Source organism: Pteropus medius, unplaced genomic scaffold, assembly GCF_902729225.1.
Source record: "Pteropus medius unplaced genomic scaffold, Ma_sr-lr_union100, whole genome shotgun sequence".
Lineage (NCBI taxonomy): Eukaryota > Metazoa > Chordata > Mammalia > Chiroptera > Pteropodidae > Pteropus > Pteropus medius.
The window spans coordinates 2910048-2929971 of record NW_024352784.1 but is presented as its reverse complement, the minus strand read 5'-3'; the positions used below and the strand labels follow the sequence as shown (position 1 = coordinate 2929971).

Genomic DNA, 19924 nt, shown 5'->3' with positions numbered 1-19924 from the left:
TTGCAATCTGTGAGGTCAATCAAGGGTTGCCTCGCTTAAAACAAAGAAAAAAAAATAGGTGCCACTGGACACTTGTTAGATCCTGCAGGAAGAGAGAGCGTGGACACAGACATTCAGCCCCTCGCTATCCCAGAAATCCTCACCCAATCCCAAATCCTCAAACCCCCTTTGTCTAAACTCCACCTCCATTTCCCCACCCACCAGCCCTCACCTGAGGTCCAGTTCCAGCCCTTATGCCAGTCGCTCTTGCAAGTGTAGGAGGTGCGGCAGGCTTCCCACCAGCTCTGACAGTCCTCTTTGCACAGGGGCACATCCAGGAAACGTTCTTTGCGCCAGCTCTGGTCTACCTGGGTGGAAGATGGGGCGAGAAGACTCATCTCAGCCAGGTACGTTGGCAACCACGACCTTGACTGAGCTGGAGGGCAGCCTGCTGGGGTGGGGTGAGGGAGACTCGCATACCTGCTGGATCCAGGGCCCCAGGTTGGGGGAGCACTCATACAAGCATGTGTCCTGGATGAAGTGGCGCTTGCAGGCGGGCTCCATCTGGCCACAGTGGTCCCAGTTAAAGTTATACAGGAGGGAGGTGTCCCTGTGCAGCTCCTGGCTGGTGCTGACGGAGCAGCAGGCATTCTTCTTCCAGGGACTGCACTGGGTGGGGAGGACACAGAACTAAGTCCTTCCCCCACCACAGCCATCTCCCCATATTCTGGCCTCTCTGTCACAGTAGGTCATCCAGACAAACACTCACTGGGAGGGTGCCTCTATGCTTGGCTCTTGAGGTGCCCCCATTTTTTGTAGAGGCAATTATAATATTGGCTTTTTTTTTTAATTAAGTTTATTGGGGTAACATTGGTTAATACAATTATATAATTTTCAGGTGTACATTATAATTTGACATCTATATTCTATTGTGTTTACCACCCAAAGTCCAGTTTCCTTCAGCTACCATATATTTGATCCCCTTTACCCACTTCACCCTCCCCCTACCCCACTATATACAGAGAGTACCTCAGGGGATGTGGGAGACCAGGGGAACCATGGTCTAGGGGAGCAATTATTTGTACAGCTCTAAATAGTTTACAAAGTTATTTCACATTATTCAAGTTATTTATATTACCCATTTTGCATCCAACCAATATTAACTAAGTACTTCTTATACATCAGGCCCTGGGCTAGGTACTGAGAATAATGCAGTGAACAAAGCAGATCAAATCTCTACCCTCATGTTGCTTATTGTTTTCATCTGGGGTCGGAGGAAGACAAAGAATGTTGTAGGCCTAGAAAACAGGAGATGCAAAGTCTCTGCAGGATCAAAAAGTCCTTGAGGCCTTTGTACTTTATCCTCTCAACAAGCCAGTAAAAATGTCATTACTCTAATTTTTACAGAGTTTAAATAAGCTGAATCCCTGGTAAATGATGGGGTTAAGATTCAGGTTGGGGAGGAGAGGAACCTGGCCCCGGATTGTTTGAAGGTGGAGGTGAAGGGGGCTGGTCTGGCTTTCCCAGGGTCTGGAACTCCAGGCTAGGGGCCTCCAGATAGGTCCTGATAGCAGCAGGAATAGAGGGGCAATGGCCAGCATGTGGGCCTTAACTCATATGGACCTGACTAATTTGGGGAAGGCAATGCTAGAGGGATAAATTCAAGGCAGTAAGACAGTGGAAATGGTGGAGGTTTCTCTTTAGAAATCACTCTAGGCTGGCACTTGAGAGCGGAGTGATCATGAGCCAACTGCTTCAAGTCTCTGAGGTGGACCATAGTACCCAGGGTCAAACAAGAGGGGAGATGCAATAGGTCTGGGCTCTTAGGAGAAACTAGGGAAAATCCATGAGGTTGGGGCCAAACCTACCCCTCTCCAACAACCTATCCCTTACCCAGTGCGGCTGACACAGACTGCTTCCAGGTCTCCCCGACTTCACACATGCCCTTCCTCAGATGCCCCAACTCCTGGTCACCTTGCAAGACCTCGTGCATCTCACCCCTGCCCTGCCAGCCAAAGTCAGTGGTTTCTGCCTCTGAAAGAGTTAATTATTATAATGAAAAGCATTTCCTAGCCCTTAGTAGGAGCTCAACAAAAATGGCTACTCCCATGTCTCCCAGAATTACAATCATCTGTCTCCCTCAAAGGTCTGTGTTTGCACCACTTCTTGGCAAAGAGGAAGTGCTCCAGAGGGTTCTTAAAAGCATCCTTTAGAAAAAGTTCTAAAAATGATGTGGTTGGTACAGATTTTCGGTTTGGGAAGATGAAAAAGTTTTGGAGACAGATGGTAGTGATGGTTGCACAACAATGTGACTGTACTCAATGCCACTGAACTGTGTACTTAGAAGTGCTTAAATTGGCAAGTTTTATGTATATTTTACCACACACTCACACCCATACACACACACAAAGCAATGAAATGTTGGAAGTGACTCAGAAGTCAAGGGGCTGCTGGGCTTCCCTTTCTCCGCTTCAAGCCCCTGGAGTCAGTCCATGCCACAGTCTTCCCCTGGGAACATCCGCAGCCCTCTAGCAACATGAAACCTTGTAGGGAGCAGAGGAGGAGAGCAGAAGGAATGGAATACTGGCATCTCTCAGGAGCCTGGAGTTCAACTTCAAGCTTAGATTTCTTGAATTGCTTCAGGGCCCTTAACTATGAAAGGGGGACCCTAGCCCCACCTCCCCTTCTCTGTGGGCTGTGGCCACATGAGACTTGCCACTGCTTGTGCTGTCGTCCTTTGACTTGTGTACACCCTGTCCTCTGATAGGCTGCCCTTTCCTGCCTTGTCTTCCTGGAAAACTCTTATTCATCTTCCAAGGCCAAGGCTAATGGCCCCTTTCCTGGGAAGTCTTTCCAGAACATCTGATTTGTCACTGTCACTTTAAAACATAATGGGGGTTGGGGACCTGACCTGTTTGTACTTGTGTTTTATTGAGACTGTGAGGGACTGGTCTGCACTTCTACTTTGCCTCTGAGCTCTGTGGGTTCACACATGTATAATTAAGGTTGGGAAAGGTACCACCTGTTCCTTTCCTAGCCCCTTCTAATAATTAGTCTCTCAATTTCCACTGTACCTGTGCCCTCTCTGGGCCTGTTTCCTCATTTGTATAAGTAGAGAGCACCACCACCTACCAACTAGGCCCTTTGGGCATATTCATTGACAAGATGTGAGGAAAGCACGTGGCCCATAGTGGGTGCTAGATAAATAGTCCCCCCCCATTATTGTAGGTTTGGTGACCTCCTGGGGGAGGCCCTCAGAATCACCTCAGCCACCTCCCTTGCCTCCATCTCCCCGCTCAAAGCTGATCTTCCCATCCCCCTAACTTCTTCCCTTTTTAGGATCAGCCCTCTCCCCTACCCTAGACCCCACTCCATCCTCACTTGGTCATGGAGCTTGTCCTCAGAGCCTGGCTTTGTCTTGTGGTGTTTGGCATCCATGCAGATGTTGAGCAGATCCATCCTGGCCCATGGAATTCTGGGCTGGGCACTCCGCACAGCAGCCGCCAAAGCTAGGGCGGCAACTGTGCCTGCCAGGCCATGTCCATCTGTTCCTGCCAGAAAGCCACAGTCAGAAGTGGGCAAGGCCTGAAGGAGAAGCAGCAACTAAAAAGACTCTTGGTCATATTTCTTCTCTCCCTCCTAAACCCAGATCTTCTGCCTTCCCCACCCAGTTTACTCCATAGAGCAGCTAAGCCAAGCAATGAGGGGCATGTAAAGGTCTGGGCCTGAAAGCAGAAATCCCTCCCTGCCCCCCAACGCTCACTAAAGGGCACTTCAACACTAGCTTGCTCTGTGACCTTGGAAGGAGCCAACACCCCTGATGGATTTTGCCAGCCCATACTGGGAAATCCCTGCCAGCTCAGCAAGTCCTCTCAGATCCGTTCAAGAGGAACCATACGGCATGATCTGTTGATTGTGGTGAGGAGTGAGAGGAAGTGCATCAGCCAGCCTGGCAGCCTAGAGGCTTTTAGGTACCCAGAGATGACCAGTAGGGCAGATAGGGAAGCTGACCTGGGCCAGGTGAAGGTCACTGAGCTGTTCAGTTATTGCTCATGGTCCTGGACCAGGTGCCATGGAATTTGGGGGTGGGGGTGCAATGTGGAGAGCCAGTGAGAATGCAGGTCCAGAGAGTCAGACCCGTGTCTCACACCTCAATAACCCCTTCCCCCATACAGAAGGATCTTGGGAAATCCCTAGGGCAGTCTGGCCTAGAGCTAGGGGAAGGCCAACAGGTAAGGGGCACATGGAGGAGGGAACTGAGCCAAAGCAGTGGGCGATGGTGATAATAGAGAAAAAGTCAGCAGAGAAACCAGCCTCCCACGAGGATGAGGACAGGGAGGGGGTGGGAGGGGGGTACTTGCCTTCTACCTCCCATCCCCTTTTTCCTCCCTGTCCAGCCGTCGCCTCTGCCCTCAGCCCACCTGGGAAGGTAGAGTGTCTCTCCATCTCCCCACCCCCTTTTATAGGCCTATCCTGACTGCTTGATTAGCCTTTCTGTCAGGGAATGTGGGCAGGCTCTTTCTAGGAAACAGCTCAAATGTCTTTCACTAAGGGAGGGGCCAATTAAATAAATTATGGTACATCCATTTGATCAGATTTAACCTGGCAAAAAAGAATGAGAAAGCTCTTGGTGTATGAATACGGAAAAATCTCCAAGGGTATTGTTAAGCATAAAAAGAAGGGTACAGAATGATGTCAGTAGAATGCAATTTTTGCATGTGAAACAGGAAGAGGGAGAATATATATGTTTACATAAGAAAATTCTGGAACTGTAGAAGAAATTTAAAAAGTGGTTGCTTGTGGAGAGGGCACAAGGTTAAGGGATGAGACTTTCCTCTGAACCTTTCTATGCTGTTTTGATTTTTGAACTATGTGAATGTATACCTTATTTAAATATAATATACATACATGTATGTACATGTATATAAATATCCAGAATTTTTAATGGAAAAATAAGATACAGAATGATACATCTGATTTGATACTATTTATGGAAATTTCAATAACAAGGATATGAGCAAAAATAAATGCTACATATAAGTTATGGATGCTATAGATGTGTTTGCGAAAGCATAAACATGACATTGCTGCATTTTTTTATGGTAGCCGAGAAATAGAGACAACCTGGGTGTCCATCAAGGATGAATGGATAAAGAAGAGGTGGTGCATATATACAAGGGAATATTACTCAGCCGTAAAAAGAATGAAATCTTGCCATCTGAATGGACCTAGAGTGTTAAGTGGAGTAAGTTAGACAGAGCAAGACAAATATTGTATGACTTCACTTATGTGTGGAATCTAAAAAATAAAATAAACAAACTGAAACAAACTCACAGATACAAAGGTTTTGATGGTTGTCAGATGAGAGGGGATTGGGGGACATGGGTGGAAAAGAGAAGGAATGAGAAGTACAAATTGGTAGCTACAAAATAGTCATGGGGATGTAAAGTATTGCATTAGGAATATAGTCAATAATATCGTTATAACTATGTATATGTTACATAGTGTTAGATGGGTATTAGAGTCATTGAGATGATCACTTTGTAAGTTATATAAATGTCTAATCACTAGGTTGTACACCTGAAATTAATATTATATGTCAACTGTAATTGAAAGAAATAAAATAAAAACATACACATAAGTCTACCAATAGTCCTAGCTTCCTGGGTAACTGCCAAAGAAATTCTATGTATTTATACCATATATAATCCCATTTTTGTGCACAAATGATAGCATACTGTTCTATGATTTGCTTTTCGAGGGTAGTTTCACTGTACATTGAGGCTTTTTACAAAAGAAACAAAAACTCATGAAGCCAAGTTAGCCACACTTACACACTTGAGTATTATTGTCACATTTGATAGCATAACCTTCAAGTCATTTCTTTATGCCTTATATGGTCTAAAATTAATTAAAATGGCAAAAACCCTTGCACTAACCATTGTTTTAAAAGTTAAGAAAAAAAGGTTCACTTTTTCAAGTTCATAGTCTTTATTTCTTTTTTAATTTTTAATTTTTTAATTTTTAGGGAGATGTAATTGACATATAATATTGTATAGTCTTTATTTCTTAACCCATTTCTCGTTTGCCCGAGAATATTCACAGGTGGCACTTGTGGCTGCAGCATTTACCCCAAGATAATTCACGGATTACAGTCCTAACCTTACCCCCAAAGTTTGTCATGAAATATCTTGCTTTTATTGTTATTTGCTCATCACTTTAGTATATAGCATTCTGTTTTTAGTAGTGGTATTTCCATTTACAAAATGTACAAATTCTCGATCGCTGAAAACGTCAAATCCTAGAAAACATAGCATTCTTACGCATGATGTTAACATCGTTCTCAAACTGTTAGCCGAAGATTTCATTTGGTAAATCCGATTTATGTATACATTTCTGTTACATTAGGATTAGAGACAAGTTCTGTTTAGAAATAACTCCAAGAACAGTTTTTATATTTTATTTTCTTATTGAAAACCAGCCAGATTTGCTTCAGCCTCAAAGAGTGTATTTATGTAAAATTAAATTAATGCTGGCAGTGAGCAGCACCTTTTTTTTCCTAAACGGGAAATGGTTAAACGTTATTGCAGACAGTAAAACTGCTACTAAGCTAGGAAAACACTCTAGGTCCATTCAGATGGCAAGATTTCATTTCCTGGTTGTTGTTGCTTTTTAAAAATATAATGCATATTGATGTTTTCCCGTCATGATTTTGGGAAAACTTCCAAATCTCATCATTACTTACTCAACTAGTAGAATGTCTCTCCTAGGGCAGGGTCTGTGGATTATTCTCAGCATGTGATCTTGCCACAGGTAAGTCTAAGGTGACAAGGTCAGTATCTGGTTATGAGGTGCTCACTTTGCCCCACCCACTTCTCCAGGGCTCCATCATTGCTGAGTACTGACGGAAGTCAGCAGCCCTCTGCCCTCCTTCTATTGTACCAGCCTATGATCTTCACTGTGTTGCTAGTCTCCCTATATAAGGGCATGTGTCTGTCTTCCTTCTCATAGGAGTAGTTCAAAGGTATGTATGAAACTATCTTATAGCCTACTAAACATTAATGTGCATGATCACATTAGTAGTCATATATTGAGGACTATACCAATTAGCATAATGGATGCTTAACTTACTTCATTGTGTCTTGTAGACTTCACAGTATACTGCAAGGTTGACATTATTATTCCCAACATACAGATGAGGCTCTAGGAGTTAGGGGAATTCTCAAGCAGCTAGAAAATAGAGGAGTCAGGATTCAACCCAAGTTAGTTTAACTGCAAAGCCCATGCTTTTTTTTTCCTTTCCGTAATACTATCTCCAGATACAAGGTCTTATTTTCCTACCTTACCTCCAGGAAATTTAGCTGAGAAACCACAGCCTACATTTACTTTTTGGAATAGCCTTCAGAGCCTCTCTTTCCAGGAACCTACTGGACTGTACATATTTTTTTTTTAATATTGCTTAATAAGTTATGCCAAATAATACAAATAAAGGAAATATGATATTTTATAAATAAGAGTATCATTTTACCCCATTCCAACTAGAAATAAGCTTAGATTTTTCATCAGAAGTTCTTCCTAGTCATATTATCAAACCAGGTATACAAATCGTACATACACAAAGAAGAAAAACATACTATTTCCTTTGCCTTTTTGAAAAAAGCTAAGCAAAAACACAAATCAATAAATATATAAAGGCCGTCTATGCCTGGACCAAAGATGAGAGCATGTCAAAACCAAGGGTTACAATTAATCCAGTCCTTTGCAGTGGTGGCGGTGGTGGTGAAAACATTTCCCATGTGTGGTGTGTTAAAGTAAGAAACAAATTCTTTGACCATTGAGATATGAGGTCCATGTCCCCTCCCCTTGAATGTGGACAGGCTCTGTGACTGCTCTGACCAATAGAATATGGTAAAAGTGGCACTCTGCCAATTTCTACTCTAGGCCTTAAGAGACTGTTATGGATTGAATCTTTGTGTCTCTCCAAAATTTTTATGTTGAAACTCTACTCCACCCCATGAGATGGTATTAAGAGGTGGGGCCTTGGGAGGTGATTAGGGTTAGATGAGGTGATTAGGATTAGATAGGATTAGTGCTCTTATAAAACTCGTAAGAGCTTGCTTCCTCTCTGCTCTCCACCACGGCAGGATACATCAAGAAGTCAGCAGCCTACAACAGGAAAGTGGGCCCTCATGGGAATTGACCATGCTGCACCCTGATCTTCGACTTCCTGCCTTCAGAACTGTGAGAAATAAATTTCTGTTGTTTAAGCCTTCTAGTCTATGGTATTCTATTATAGCAGCCCAAACTGACCAAAGGGATAGACACTGGCAGCCCCTATTTCCTTTATTTTGCAATACTAGCATTTAGATCCCTGAGTTACCATATACTGACCACCTTGCTAGAGAGAACATATCAAGAGGCCCAGGGACTTCAGAGAGGAGGGGGCCCTAGCTGAGGCCAACCGTCTAGCAATTGCTGCCCTAGTGCCAAGCCTGTGAGTAAAACTATCTTGGATATTGAAGACCAGCCCAGACACTAGCTAAGGTCACCAAGTGACCCTAGTCCTACCACATAGAGCCGAAGGATTATGCAGTTGAGTCTTGCCCACATTCTTGACTCACAAAAATCATGAAATATAAGATAGCTATTATTTTAAGCCACTGTGTTTATTTGATTTTTCTAACTTTGTATTTTGAAATAATTTTTGACTTATAGAAAAAATTACAAGAGTATCAGAGTTCCCATATACTTTTCATCCAGCTTCCCCAAATGTTGATATCACCACCTAACTAAAGCTTTGAGGGGTTTAGAACAGGCCTCCCCAAGATGCGCTAATTTGGCATGTGGATTATTTTGAGCTGAAAATACACCATTTTTGGCATATATTTGTATATATTAGGTGATGTGCTGTGAGAATAAAGAGAAGATTCATGGAAGTGTGCAAGAAGGAAAGCTAACCAGGTCTAGGGGCCTTGGAGGACCCTCTCCGGGACCTCAATAAAGGAGAGACAGTGCTGGCCTATTGAAGAAGAGGTATAGCATTCCAGGCAGATGGAAGCATAGTGCAAAGGCCTTGAGGCAGGAAGCATTTTAGTGAGGCAGGAAGCATTTTAGTGAGTCTGAAAAACTGCAAGGCTTTTGAGGTGTGGTTTGGGGTGCTGAAAGCAAGGGGGCAGGGGTTGGCTGTAGGTGAGGGTGGACAAGCAGGGAGGGCCAGATCCTGCCTGGCAAAACTTCAATTCACAGTCTAAGAGCAGTGGGCAGCCAGGGAAAGGTTTTAAGATGTTATGCGAGGTTAGAAATGGGGGCAGGAAACTATAGTCAGTTGTTACTATGGCCCAAGTTCCTGGGAGTGACAGTCTGGACTACAGTGGGGCATGGAGATAGGAAGAGATGTGGCAGTGCAATGGGAGTGAGAGGGAGATGTCAGGGAACCACAGCATCTCCGAGTTTCTAGCAGCACTACAGCAGCGGAAGTGACTGGATGCTTCCCCTGAACCCATCCTTCAAAATGGTACCTACTCAACAGACTTTAAAATTTTTTATTTTTTTAAATTGTGGTAAAATATATATAATATAAAATTTACCATTTTTAAGTGTATAGTTCAGTGACATTAAGTACATGTACATTGTTGTGGAACCATCACCACCACCCACCTCCATAACTTTTTCATCTTCCCAATTGAAACTCTGCACCCATCCAACACTAACTCCCTATGTCCCATCCCCAAAGCCTTGCGACAATCATTCTGCTTCCTATCTGTATGAATATGACTCCTCTAGGTACCTCATATTAAGTGAAATTATTATAGTCTTCGTCCTTTGTGACTGGCTTATCTCACTTAGAGCATCATGTCAAGTTTCACCCATGCTGATACTGAACAGTTTTTAAGGTAAAACCTGGAGTAAAGTTTGCTAAAACTATGAGGTAAAGACTGAGGAAGAAGAGCAAAGGCAAGGCTGTGAAAAATATATATAGTCTTTACTCAGTGCTTTCTTGTTTGCGCCCCACCCCCATAGCACACAGCACATTGCTCCTCAACCTTCACTTATAGCCTGCTGATGTGCCTGGGTCTCCCTGCGTGTGTCTGCCTGAGTGTGTATGACAGTGTGATTCAGTGTCTAGCTGGGCGTGAGGATGTAAGTGCATGCCTGTGTATTCATTTTCTTTTTTGTTTTTTTTTATACTTACAGCACCAGGTCTTCCTAGGTGGTCTCCCATCCATGTACTAACCAGGCCCAACCCTGCTTAGCTTCCAAGATCAGACGCGATTGGGCTTGTTCAGGGTGGCATGGCTGTAGACCTGTGTATTCATTTTCTATTGGCCATAAAAAATTACCACAAACTTTGTGGCTTAAAGCAGCACAAATTTATTCTCTTATAGTTCTGTAAGTTATAAGTCCAACATGGGTCTCACTGGGTTACAGTCAAAGTGTCAGCAAGACAGCATTTCTTTCTGGAAATTCTAGATGAGGATCAGTTCCCTTGCCTTTTCCAGCTTCTAGAGGCTGGCTGCATTCTTTAGCTCATGGCCCCTTCATCTTCAAAGCCAGCAGTGTAGCATCTCTCTGACTCTTCTTCCTTCCTCACATCTTTTTTTCTGACCACAGCTGGGAAAGATTTTCTGATTTTTAAGGACTTATGTAAATATAGTGAGCCCGCTGGATAACCTGGGCTAATCTCCCCATTTTAAAGTCCTTAACCCTAATAATATCTACAGTATCTCTTTTGCCATGTAAAATAACATATTCACAGGTACTGGGCTTAGGGTGTAGACATCTTTGGGGAATCTTTATTCTGCCTCAAAAACCTGTGTGCTGGGAGGGTGTGATGGTAAGTGTGTGCATGTTTGTACAGGTTTGTGTCCCCTCAGCTATTGCCTCCAACACAGTGGGCCTCTTGTCCCAGTCTTTTTTTTTTTTTTTTTTTTTTTTGCTTTGATCAGAGTAAGCAAATATATGCAAACCCATCATGCAAATAGGGGCTTGGTTTGAGCACCCCTCCTGGCTGTCTAGGGCACTGGAAGAGAATCCACAGAGATCACTTCTAACTCATCCATCCATCCCTAAACTCAGTGGTAGGCCCAGAGAAGCCTCAATGACTGTTTCCTGACCAGGAAATAAATTAGGTGTTGAGTGACCCTGAGGTAGAAGGGAACTTATACCCCAGGCAAAGTTGAACTCCCTCAGCCAGCCCACCCAGTGGGGCCCTCCGGCCTCCCCCAGTATCCCCTCCACTTGCCATGCTCTCCTGCTTGGACAATCTCTTCGTTCACCCCACATCCCAGGACCTGCTCAGGGATTTCGCACCCCCCACCCCAACACACACACCTGTTAAATTTTCTCTTTCCTTCCTTTGCTCTGACTATAACTCTGAAGTACTCTTCAAGGCCCAGCTGAAGTCTCCCCTGCCCAAAGAAGCCTTTCTCAATGTCCTCTTGCACTCTTCCAATGATATACGTCATCCTTTGAGGACAGAGCACATTGTCTTGTGGTTCTGTTTCTCTCATCGTGCATACCACCAAGATGACCACAAGCAGGCCCTCAGTCATTGCCATGTGCTGAGCACACCACACCCTTTCAAGCCTGTATGCTTTTGCACATGTTGTCTCTTCTTGTCTAGAATGTCCTTTCCTGTCTTCTGCAAGATCTCATCTTCCTGAGGAGCCCTCCCCACATCCTCTCCCACATGTTGCCCTTCTCCTCTCAATGTTCCCACTCTTTTCAGAGCCTTATCTCCACCGTAGCATTTGTAGCATATAGGCACATGAATTCTAATTCAATTCCATTAAACTGAAAGAAAAAAAACCATATTGTATAAACACTTCTTGAGTAGCTACTCTATGCCAGGGCTTATGCTAGCGGCTGAGGAAATAGAGATGGATTAGACACCTGCCCTCAAGGCCTAATGATTTGCTTTATGCCTCTCAAACTAGACTGGGGGCTTCCAGAAGATGAGGACTCAGATTTGATTCTTCCATGGTTCCCCATCATAGACTAGCTCATAAGAAAGCTTTGTGGAATAAATGCAAAATTGACATTCTTGAGTTATAGCTTCAGCTTGGACAAACCACTTCACTTTCCACATTTCTCATAAGGTAACTGGGGCCAGGAGTCCCAGGGCTGCGATGAGAATAAAGGAAAGTAAATGTGAAAGTCCTTTGAAGACCAAATATCCCTCAGTATGAATGAACGATAGTGACGGTCCCCTCTGTCTCCTACCAGAGCCAGTTATACTCCTGAAGGATTGTGGAAGCAGATCTTACTAGCATTGAATTCATATCTGTCAGCTCTGGCCCTTCCTGAACCCTAGAGAATTCTCTCCATAGAGCCATGGATTTCTCCCTCCAGCTTGTTAGGAAATCCCCACTGTGCCTCCTGCTTTCAGCCCAGGCCCTGGCTTGTACAAAACACAATGAAGGAGCAGGTAACATCTCAGCACAGAAAGGGCCAGGTCTGGGGATTGTCTTCCAGGGACTCAATCAGAGCTGATTGGGATATTATGTTAGTGAAAACAGCAGCTAGGCCATTTATGGGAAGGGACCTGCCTGGGTCCCCAGCAAGTCATCAATAGGGCTAAGACAAGACCCAGGAATCCTGGCTCCCATTCTGTCCACTCCGCCTAAGGGTCACCAAAGCTCTTCCCCACCTGAGTCCTTCTAACATTCTTTCTTCTTTTTCTAGATACCTAGTTCTGCCCAAAAGGACTCTTACTGTTTTCTAAACACATCATCTGCTTTCAATTCCACGCCCGTGCTTGTTATATGCCTCTTGTGCATCCCCTTTTCCCACCTGTCTACCCGGTGATCTCATATTCATCCCTCAAGGCCCACCGAAATGTTTCCATCCCTGGAACAAAAGTCTAAACTCAGTTTATTCAGAGCCCTACATTTCTCCCTCCTCTGTGCTCTCATAATACTGTCTACATACATTGATTTTAATATTTACTACCCTCTTCTATAATTGTCTATAATTGTCTTAGTCCTCACTAAACTGTATTTCTCTCTAGGACAGGAATTATTTCTGCTTCATCTCTGTCTAAGGGCCAATCAAGGCATCTGGCACTCAGTTGGCACTCAGTAAATGTTGACCAAACAGTGTAACAAATGAAGGAATATGAGGCAAATTGCTTAACTTCTTAGAGTCTTAGTTTTTTTTACCCTTGAAATGAAAGAAAGTCAAACACTTGGCAAGGATAAATGATGGCTAATGAATGTAAAACAAATGGCACCATCATTTGAGTCAGTTGCTGGAGCCAAAAAGAGAGAACTACTCAAAATTTCCACTTCTTCTTCTCCCTTTTCTCCCTCCCCTAAGTAACCAGTCACCATGACTTATTGAACCTGGCTGAGGACCTTGGTAAGAAACTCAAGGTTACTGGAGAATTTTCATCAAGTCAGAACTGTCAGGAAGGATAGGAAGCAAAGGGTGCTGGAGGTAGGAATCCAGAGAGGAAAAGAAGCAGGAGAGACTAATGGAGACATAGGCCTCAGGATAGCAGATAAGGGGTCCAGGAGAAGGGAGAGGCCAGGCTGGGTCCTGGGGACATAGAAACCACTCAGTCTGTGCCTTCAAGGAGCTCATAATCTGCTGGGGAAACACAGAGAAACACAATTTTGTGTAGAACTAGGTTGCAGTGGTTAGCTACTTCCTTCCCAATCCTTCTTCTTTACTTGGCTTCCAGGATACCACCCAACTCACTAGGCTTTTTAATCCTTTTGTCTCTCCTTCTCAGTCTGGTTTGCTGCTTCTCCCAGTTTCCTCGAATTCTGAATTATGAAGGAAACTATTTTCAATTTATATGCACTCCTTTAGTGATCTCATCCAGACTCATGGCTTTAAATACTATCTATGTGCGGATGACTCCCAAATTGATATGTGCATCCTAGATCTCTCCTCTGACCTTCAGACCCATATGTCCCCCACCCCCTCAACATCTCTACTCTTATGGACATCTCAGACTCATCACACCCAAAAATGATAGTTCCCAGATAGTTCCCTCCAAAACCAGCACCTATTTTGTCTTTTCCAGCTCAAGAAATGGCAACACCAGTCTTCCAGTTGTTCAGGCCAAAAACCTTGGCTCTTTTCTTCCTCTGATATTCGATATCTAATCTGTCAGCAAAGATTGTTGTCTCTCTACCTTCTAAATACAGTTGACTCTTAAACAATATGGATTTGAATGGCATGCATCCACTTATTCATGGATTTTTTTCAATAACTACCTGTACTGTTTTTGATCAGTGTTTGGGAGTCCACGGATGTGGAGGGCCAACTGTATGCACCGATCGATATCATTTTATACAGGGGAATTGAGCATCCGTGGGGATTTTGGTTTCTGTGGGAGGTCCTGGAACTAATCCCTGGCAGATACTGAGGGACAATTTAAGTTTTGGGGGAGTCAAAAGTTATATGCCGATTTTCAGCTACACTGGGATTGGTGCCCCTAAGCCCCCACGTTGTTTGAGGGTCACTTTTTATCCCCACCTCTGGATTATTATAACAGGATCCCGGTTGGTCTCCCTGTTGATGCCACTCTCCCTGCTGAATCTATTCTTCATTAAACAGCCAGAGTAACTCTGTTAAAATGTAAATCAGATTGTGTGGCTCCTCTGCTCAAAACCCTTCACAGGATCCTCAACCTGGCATAAAAGCCAAGGTCCTTATTATGACCTGCAAGGCTGTGCTATCTGGCTCCTGCTACCTCTCTGTCCTCATATCCTCTTACTCTCCACAGGATACACTATGCTGCAGCTATTTCTAGACCCTTTGCACTTGCCCTGTCTCTGAAATGCTCTTCCCTGAATATCAGAATAGTGTCCTCTCCTTCTCTTCAGACCTTTCTTCGAAAGTCACCTTCCTAGTAAGGTTTTCCTTGGCTCCCCTATCTAAAACAAAACATCTTTCCTGCCAACTTTTTATTCTCACTTCTCTGATTTTGTCTCCTTAGTATTTACTGTAATCTTAAAACTATATATTTTGTTTATCTTCTTTATTGTTTATCTCTCTTATTAGAATGGAAGCTCCATGAGGAGACAGATTTTTTGGGGTCTGTTTTGTTCACTATTGTATATCTACCACTCAGAATATTGACAGGCATATATGTAAGGCACTCAAAAGGTATTTGTTGAATGAATGAGCAAAAAGGGTAGACATTTCCAAGAGGCAAATTTTACTCTGCGAAAAACTATGTAACAGCCAGAGCTGCTTGGAAACATAATCATGTCGATATATGCACACTACACGACCTCTTAAACATGTTACCTCATCAGATCCTCACATCAGTCCAGGATAGGAAGAAATCTGGGCAGAGATGATATTGGTTGAAAACTGTGTCAAGACAGAGAAAAAAGACTTGTTAAAGGCCACACATCTGGTGGGGGCAAGAGTGGAACTGGATTCTGGCCCTGGAAGAGGCTGGTGGGTGATGGAGCTTAATGGGGGTTGCGTTCGAAGGACTTCTTGACAGAAGGAATGAGGATCTCTGAAAGGGAGGGTGAGTCAGAGATTACTATAATGGAGACATCAGCAAAAGAGTGGGAGAGATGATGAAGCTGACCACGAAACGATTTGACCCAAGACTGGAGAAGCAGCTGAATTCCCCAGCGGTAGAACGCTGTGCCTGAGGCTGACCAGTCACTTAAGCTGCTACATAATGTGGAATGCAGAACGAGACAGACAATCTTAAAGAGTTCAGTGAGACACTGCAGGTCTGCAGAGTCTACCTTCTCCTCTGGACTATGAGGTCTTTCGGGCAGGGACCACGTTCCTAGATTTATCTTCAGCTTCTTGCAGAGCATGGACTATAGTAGGGACTTAAATATTTCTGCTGAAGGCATACATAAATGAATGTATGCGCCCAAAAGGGAAACTGAGGCTGTGAGAGGACAGACAGGAGCAGCGTAAAATTACCCAGCGATTCAAGGGTGGAAGCCTACTAATTATCCTGAGACTCAGCAGGGCAGTCCCAAGGCTAAGGCAGCTTAAGGACAGCTATTTTTCAGCAGCGGTGGGCGGACAAATACGGCCTGTAGGAAGAAGGGCGAAGTTAAATGGCGCCATTGGGGCGGGGCCAGGCTGGAGAGGCCGAATGACTGAGTTTGAAGGCGGGGCCAGCAGAGTAGGTACGGCAAATTCCCATCCCCAACAACGTAATTACGGTATATAACGTCATATCCGTTCCGGTGGGCGGGAGCGGGAAACAAAAGGAGACCAAAGACGCATGCGTTTGGTGTGTCCCAGGTTCTGGTGGGTCCTTCCGCTCTAGCAGAGTGAAGTGCTTCCGGGTCGCCGCCGGCTGCCGCCTCCCGGCGCGGTAAGTACAGAAGCAAGGCTGCGTTTGCTGTCTCCCTACTCCTCCTTTCCTCTCTCCCCCAGAGAAATCTCGTTCCCCTGATTCGCCTCCTCAAGAGCTCCATGTTCAGACGCCTTTCAACAGTAAAGAACTCCCGTTCATTGGCCGCTTCCTCGAAACTAAGCCCCACCCCGTCACACAAGATCCGTCACTCATTGGTGTCACTTCCTGTCACCCAGAATTTCTTCCAGTTAAATGGCCCTATTGCGGCCCCGCTCCTTTCTCCATTAGTAACCCTATAAGGGCAAATGCCTGTCCGAGTCCCGCCCCTGCATTTTTCCTGTTGGTCAACGTTATGGTGATTATCATAAAAAGCAAAGTGGGCGGTGGCTTTGCCGCAGGGGTTGGAATTTTGAAGCGTCAGTCTTTGTGCCTCTCAAAACCAGGGACGTGAGAGTTGGTAGTGTTGTACCTGTTACATGGTCTGACAAGCTGAGGTCCACGGAATTCCGGGCAGCGGCTGGCTCCGGATCGGTCAAATAAGTCAGGGCAAAAGCAGAAATAGACGTAGATCCTTTTCTCCAGATCATTTCCGCTATGCCCAGCCTGGATCTCTTCCCCGCGCGAGTTCCATGCCCCAATTCACTGTGTGACCTAGAGCCAGTCGTTACCTATCGCTGGGCCTCAATTTTCCTGTGAGCCCAAAGGCTAATTTAATTCAGATTCTCTGGGACCTTCCTGTTCAGCTCCCTCATCTACTTAATTGGAGCTAAATTTACTTGTTCTCTCACATGTTAGTTTATCCATTCAAAGTTCCATCTACTTATTTATACATTTACCCATGCCTTTAGAATGTCTTACTGAATCATACTTGCACGTGGTACCCTTTCCTGGCCCCGCCGCCTCGGGCAATTTAGCTGTGGTTTATGAGAGAAGTGGTTAGTGTCCTAAATTTCTGACACTGGGTGGGTATGGTATGGACCATCATAGAGGGACAAAAAAGTAGGTCTTAGTGTGTGGAGGAGAGCTCTGCTACCTATAATTTTGTAATGCTAGTCTGAATTTTGGATTTCTATTTCTACATTTGGCTTCCATTTTCTTCCCTCCTTGAACAGTTTGCAAACAGCCTTACTTATCCATAAAGTAAATTACCTTACTTAATTATCAGAGTAACTGTGAGAGTGGTATAATTGTTATTATCCCCATTTTACAGATGAGGAAACTGAGGCTCAGAGAGGTTAAGTGACTTGGCCAAAGTCAAACAGCTAGTAAGTAGTGGAACCGGGACTCAAACCCAGGTCTGTCTGATTCCCACAGGGAAGAGCTGCTTCCCTGCTCCCTTCCATTCTACCCCATCCCCAAATCAAACTGTAACCCAGATAAAAACCAAAACCAAACACATCTGAGAGCTGGATTCACCTGACCTTTTCCCTCAGTCTAGGAGCCATGTCCACCTTGTTCCCCTCACTCTTTCCCCGTGTGACTGAGACTCTGTGGTTTAATCTGGATCGACCCTGTGTGGAAGAGACAGAGCTACAGCAGCAAGAACAGCAGCATCAAGCCTGGGTGAGTGAGGACCTAGCACAGTGGTGGAGCCTTCCTTCACTGGCCATGAGCCAACCTTATTCTGGAGACCTGCCCGGGAGGGCCTTTTTGCCTTGAGCTGGGAATAATCAGGCTGGGAGCCAGGAGGCCTAGGTTCTTATCTTTATGTTAACCTAATTTGCTGGGGGACCATGGGACCTCTGGGCCAGATTGGAGCCTGGATCTTTTCCTTAAAGCACAGAAAATAATTTTGACTATTTGTTGAGGACCTAGCAGATGCCTTGTTCTAGGCTGATAGTCACTTACTTCATCCTCACCATAATCTTATGAGGAAACCAAGGCCCAGAGAATTTATGTAGTTGGATAAAGTTCATAAGTAAGTGGTAGATGACAGGAGAGAAACGGATTGAATTTTCCTGAGAACTGGAAGGAAGCTTCTCCACATTGGGGGTCTTCTTGGAAGCAGGGTGGTCCAGTTCCATGCCCCTGACCTTCCCTGCTTGGGCTCTGGCCCTGCTTTCCTTTCCTTTCGGCCACAGCTCCAGAGCATTGCAGAGAAAGACAACAACCTGGTACCTATTGGAAAGCCGGCCTCGGAGGTGAGTGAGGCCCAGGTGGACTAAGGCTTTGCTCTAATTCGGAAGGTCCTGCATCTGACTCAGAGTTGTGGTCCTTAGCTGTGGGTAGAGGCCAGAAGGGAAGCAAAAAGGGTGGGCGTTGGGCCCAGAACTAAGGTCCTGCAGCACATACACCAGCTCGTTAGACTCAAGTGGGACAGGGTTGGGGAGTGGGGGTCATTTGTTAGCCCCAGAGAGGCTCCAAGTGGGCCAGCCATTGAACTGGTCCAAGCAGGCCTGTAGAGCCTACAGGTTCTCCCCTGCCTCACCAGCACTATGATGATGAGGAAGAGGAGGATGAAGACGATGATGAGGATAGTGAAGAGGACTCAGAGGATGATGAGGACATGCAGGACATGGACGAGATGAATGATTACAATGAGTCACCTGATGATGGAGAGGTCAATGAGGTAGGCAGGGGTGTGGGGGAGGGCCTTTGCTCCTGGGTCCCTTTCGCTGTCCTAATTGGTGGCCAAGAGGTACAGAAACCCTGGATCCAGCCAGGAGCAGGATCTGGGACTGGGACTGGCTGGGTGGTTGAGACCCCTCCCCACCCACATCCAGTCTCTTCTCCAGGTGGACATGGAAGGCAACGAACAGGATCAGGACCAGTGGATGATCTAGGTAGACAAGATGATCTCCCTGAGGGTGGCCTCAGGGAGATTTCCAGGCCAGCCCAACCTACCCTGTATCTTCTGCAGAACCAGCTGGATCGACCCAGTACCTGAAAGCTCACCCTCAGGTACCTCCTCAGCTGCTGCCAGGACCTGGTATCCTTGGCCCTTTCTGGGCCATCATTTTGCCCTTGAGTCCCCAGGGCCGGAGCCCAGCCTACCTTTTTGGCCAGTACCTCACCCCTATGTTGCCAGGTGTAGTTCCTTTCTAACTCTTGTTAATAAACACACAGGACTGATTCCCCATCTCCCATGTCTATTCCCTATTTGTTGGTGGGGAGGAGAATCCAGGGTCTTCTCTTGAGCTTTGGGGAGAGGGCACTCAAGGGACTTCAGGCAAACCTACCTGACTATGTGGGCCAGGGCTAGGGAAAGCCAGGTGGAAGGCCTGGGCCCAGCCTCCATTGTTATTTCCTCTGGCTCAGCTTGCACCAGCCATTCCTGCAGGGGCTCTAACTCAGAGTTTACTGTTTCCTTTGCTCCCACCTTCAATGGCAAGGGGTGGGGAGGGCAGGCTTTCTGAGGCCCAAAGCTAGGATGCCCCTAGAATTCTCTCAGCCAACTTCCTTGATGTTAAGAGAGTGGATTAAGTCTCAGAGCAGGGCAAGAACTCCTCTGGAGTTACCCAGCAAATCAGAGAGCTGGAGGTGAGAGCTCAGACCTCTCACCTGTCAGTCTATGGCTCGCTCTCGGGTTGGGGGGAGAAGCACGGGGAGACCAGTGGGAACCAAGCAGCCTGACAGAACTTGACGCCTCAGGTGAGTGGGGCAGAGGTGGAAGGAGAGCCTTCCCAGCTCTGAGCCCAGCATGTGTCA

General features: G+C 45.4%; 1 protein-coding gene, 1 long non-coding RNA gene and 2 pseudogenes across 8 annotated transcripts in view; 2 read left to right on the top strand and 2 right to left on the bottom strand.

The window, feature by feature from the left end:
- The window catches only part of LOC120590304 (uncharacterized), a 44485-nt gene extending 36259 nt beyond the window's left edge, over positions 1-8226 (top strand). The window contains exons 5-6 of the long non-coding RNA XR_005649669.1: positions 6861-7003; positions 8124-8226. This is a non-coding gene — a long non-coding RNA (uncharacterized LOC120590304). The remainder of the gene's footprint in view (positions 1-6860; positions 7004-8123) is intronic.
- LOC120590302 (folate receptor gamma-like) lies at positions 8-3524 on the bottom strand (annotated as a pseudogene). The gene is made up of 4 exons (XR_005649668.1): positions 3361-3524; positions 460-648; positions 212-347; positions 8-82 (listed from the first exon to the last, which is right to left on the bottom strand). The product of XR_005649668.1 is annotated as a folate receptor gamma-like (transcript).
- Positions 8227-10164: 1938 nt separating the features above from the next.
- LOC120590696 (uncharacterized) lies at positions 10165-10283 on the bottom strand (annotated as a pseudogene).
- A 5864-nt stretch (positions 10284-16147) lies between these two features.
- ANAPC15 (anaphase promoting complex subunit 15) lies at positions 16148-19357 on the top strand. Of its 6 annotated transcripts, none has more exons than XM_039847943.1 (7): positions 16158-16294; positions 17487-17541; positions 17710-17839; positions 18358-18417; positions 18708-18845; positions 19000-19059; positions 19137-19357. In XM_039847943.1, exons 3-6 carry the CDS (start codon positions 17720-17722, stop codon positions 19057-19059), a joined length of 378 nt encoding a protein of 125 aa, XP_039703877.1. In that variant the 5' UTR covers positions 16158-16294; positions 17487-17541; positions 17710-17719; the 3' UTR covers positions 19137-19357. The 6 variants fall into 6 exon arrangements, with proteins under 6 accessions (XP_039703876.1, XP_039703878.1, XP_039703877.1 ...); XM_039847945.1 differs by having other exon boundaries at positions 16160-16294; positions 19012-19059; XM_039847941.1 differs by lacking the exon at positions 16158-16294 and adding an exon at positions 16698-16968 and having other exon boundaries at positions 19000-19357.
- Positions 19358-19924: the final 567 nt, after the last annotated feature.

Coding starts and splice junctions, on each gene's coding strand:
- ANAPC15 (XM_039847942.1), top strand. CDS start 17,720: ATGTCCACCTTGTTCCCCTCACTCTTTCCCCGTGTGACTGAGACTCTG. Junction 17,840..18,357: donor AACAGCAGCATCAAGCCTGG/GTGAGTGAGGAC, acceptor TTTCGGCCACAG/CTCCAGAGCATTGCAGAGAA. Junction 18,846..18,999: donor ATGATGGAGAGGTCAATGAG/GTAGGCAGGGGT, acceptor ACCCACATCCAG/TCTCTTCTCCAGGTGGACAT.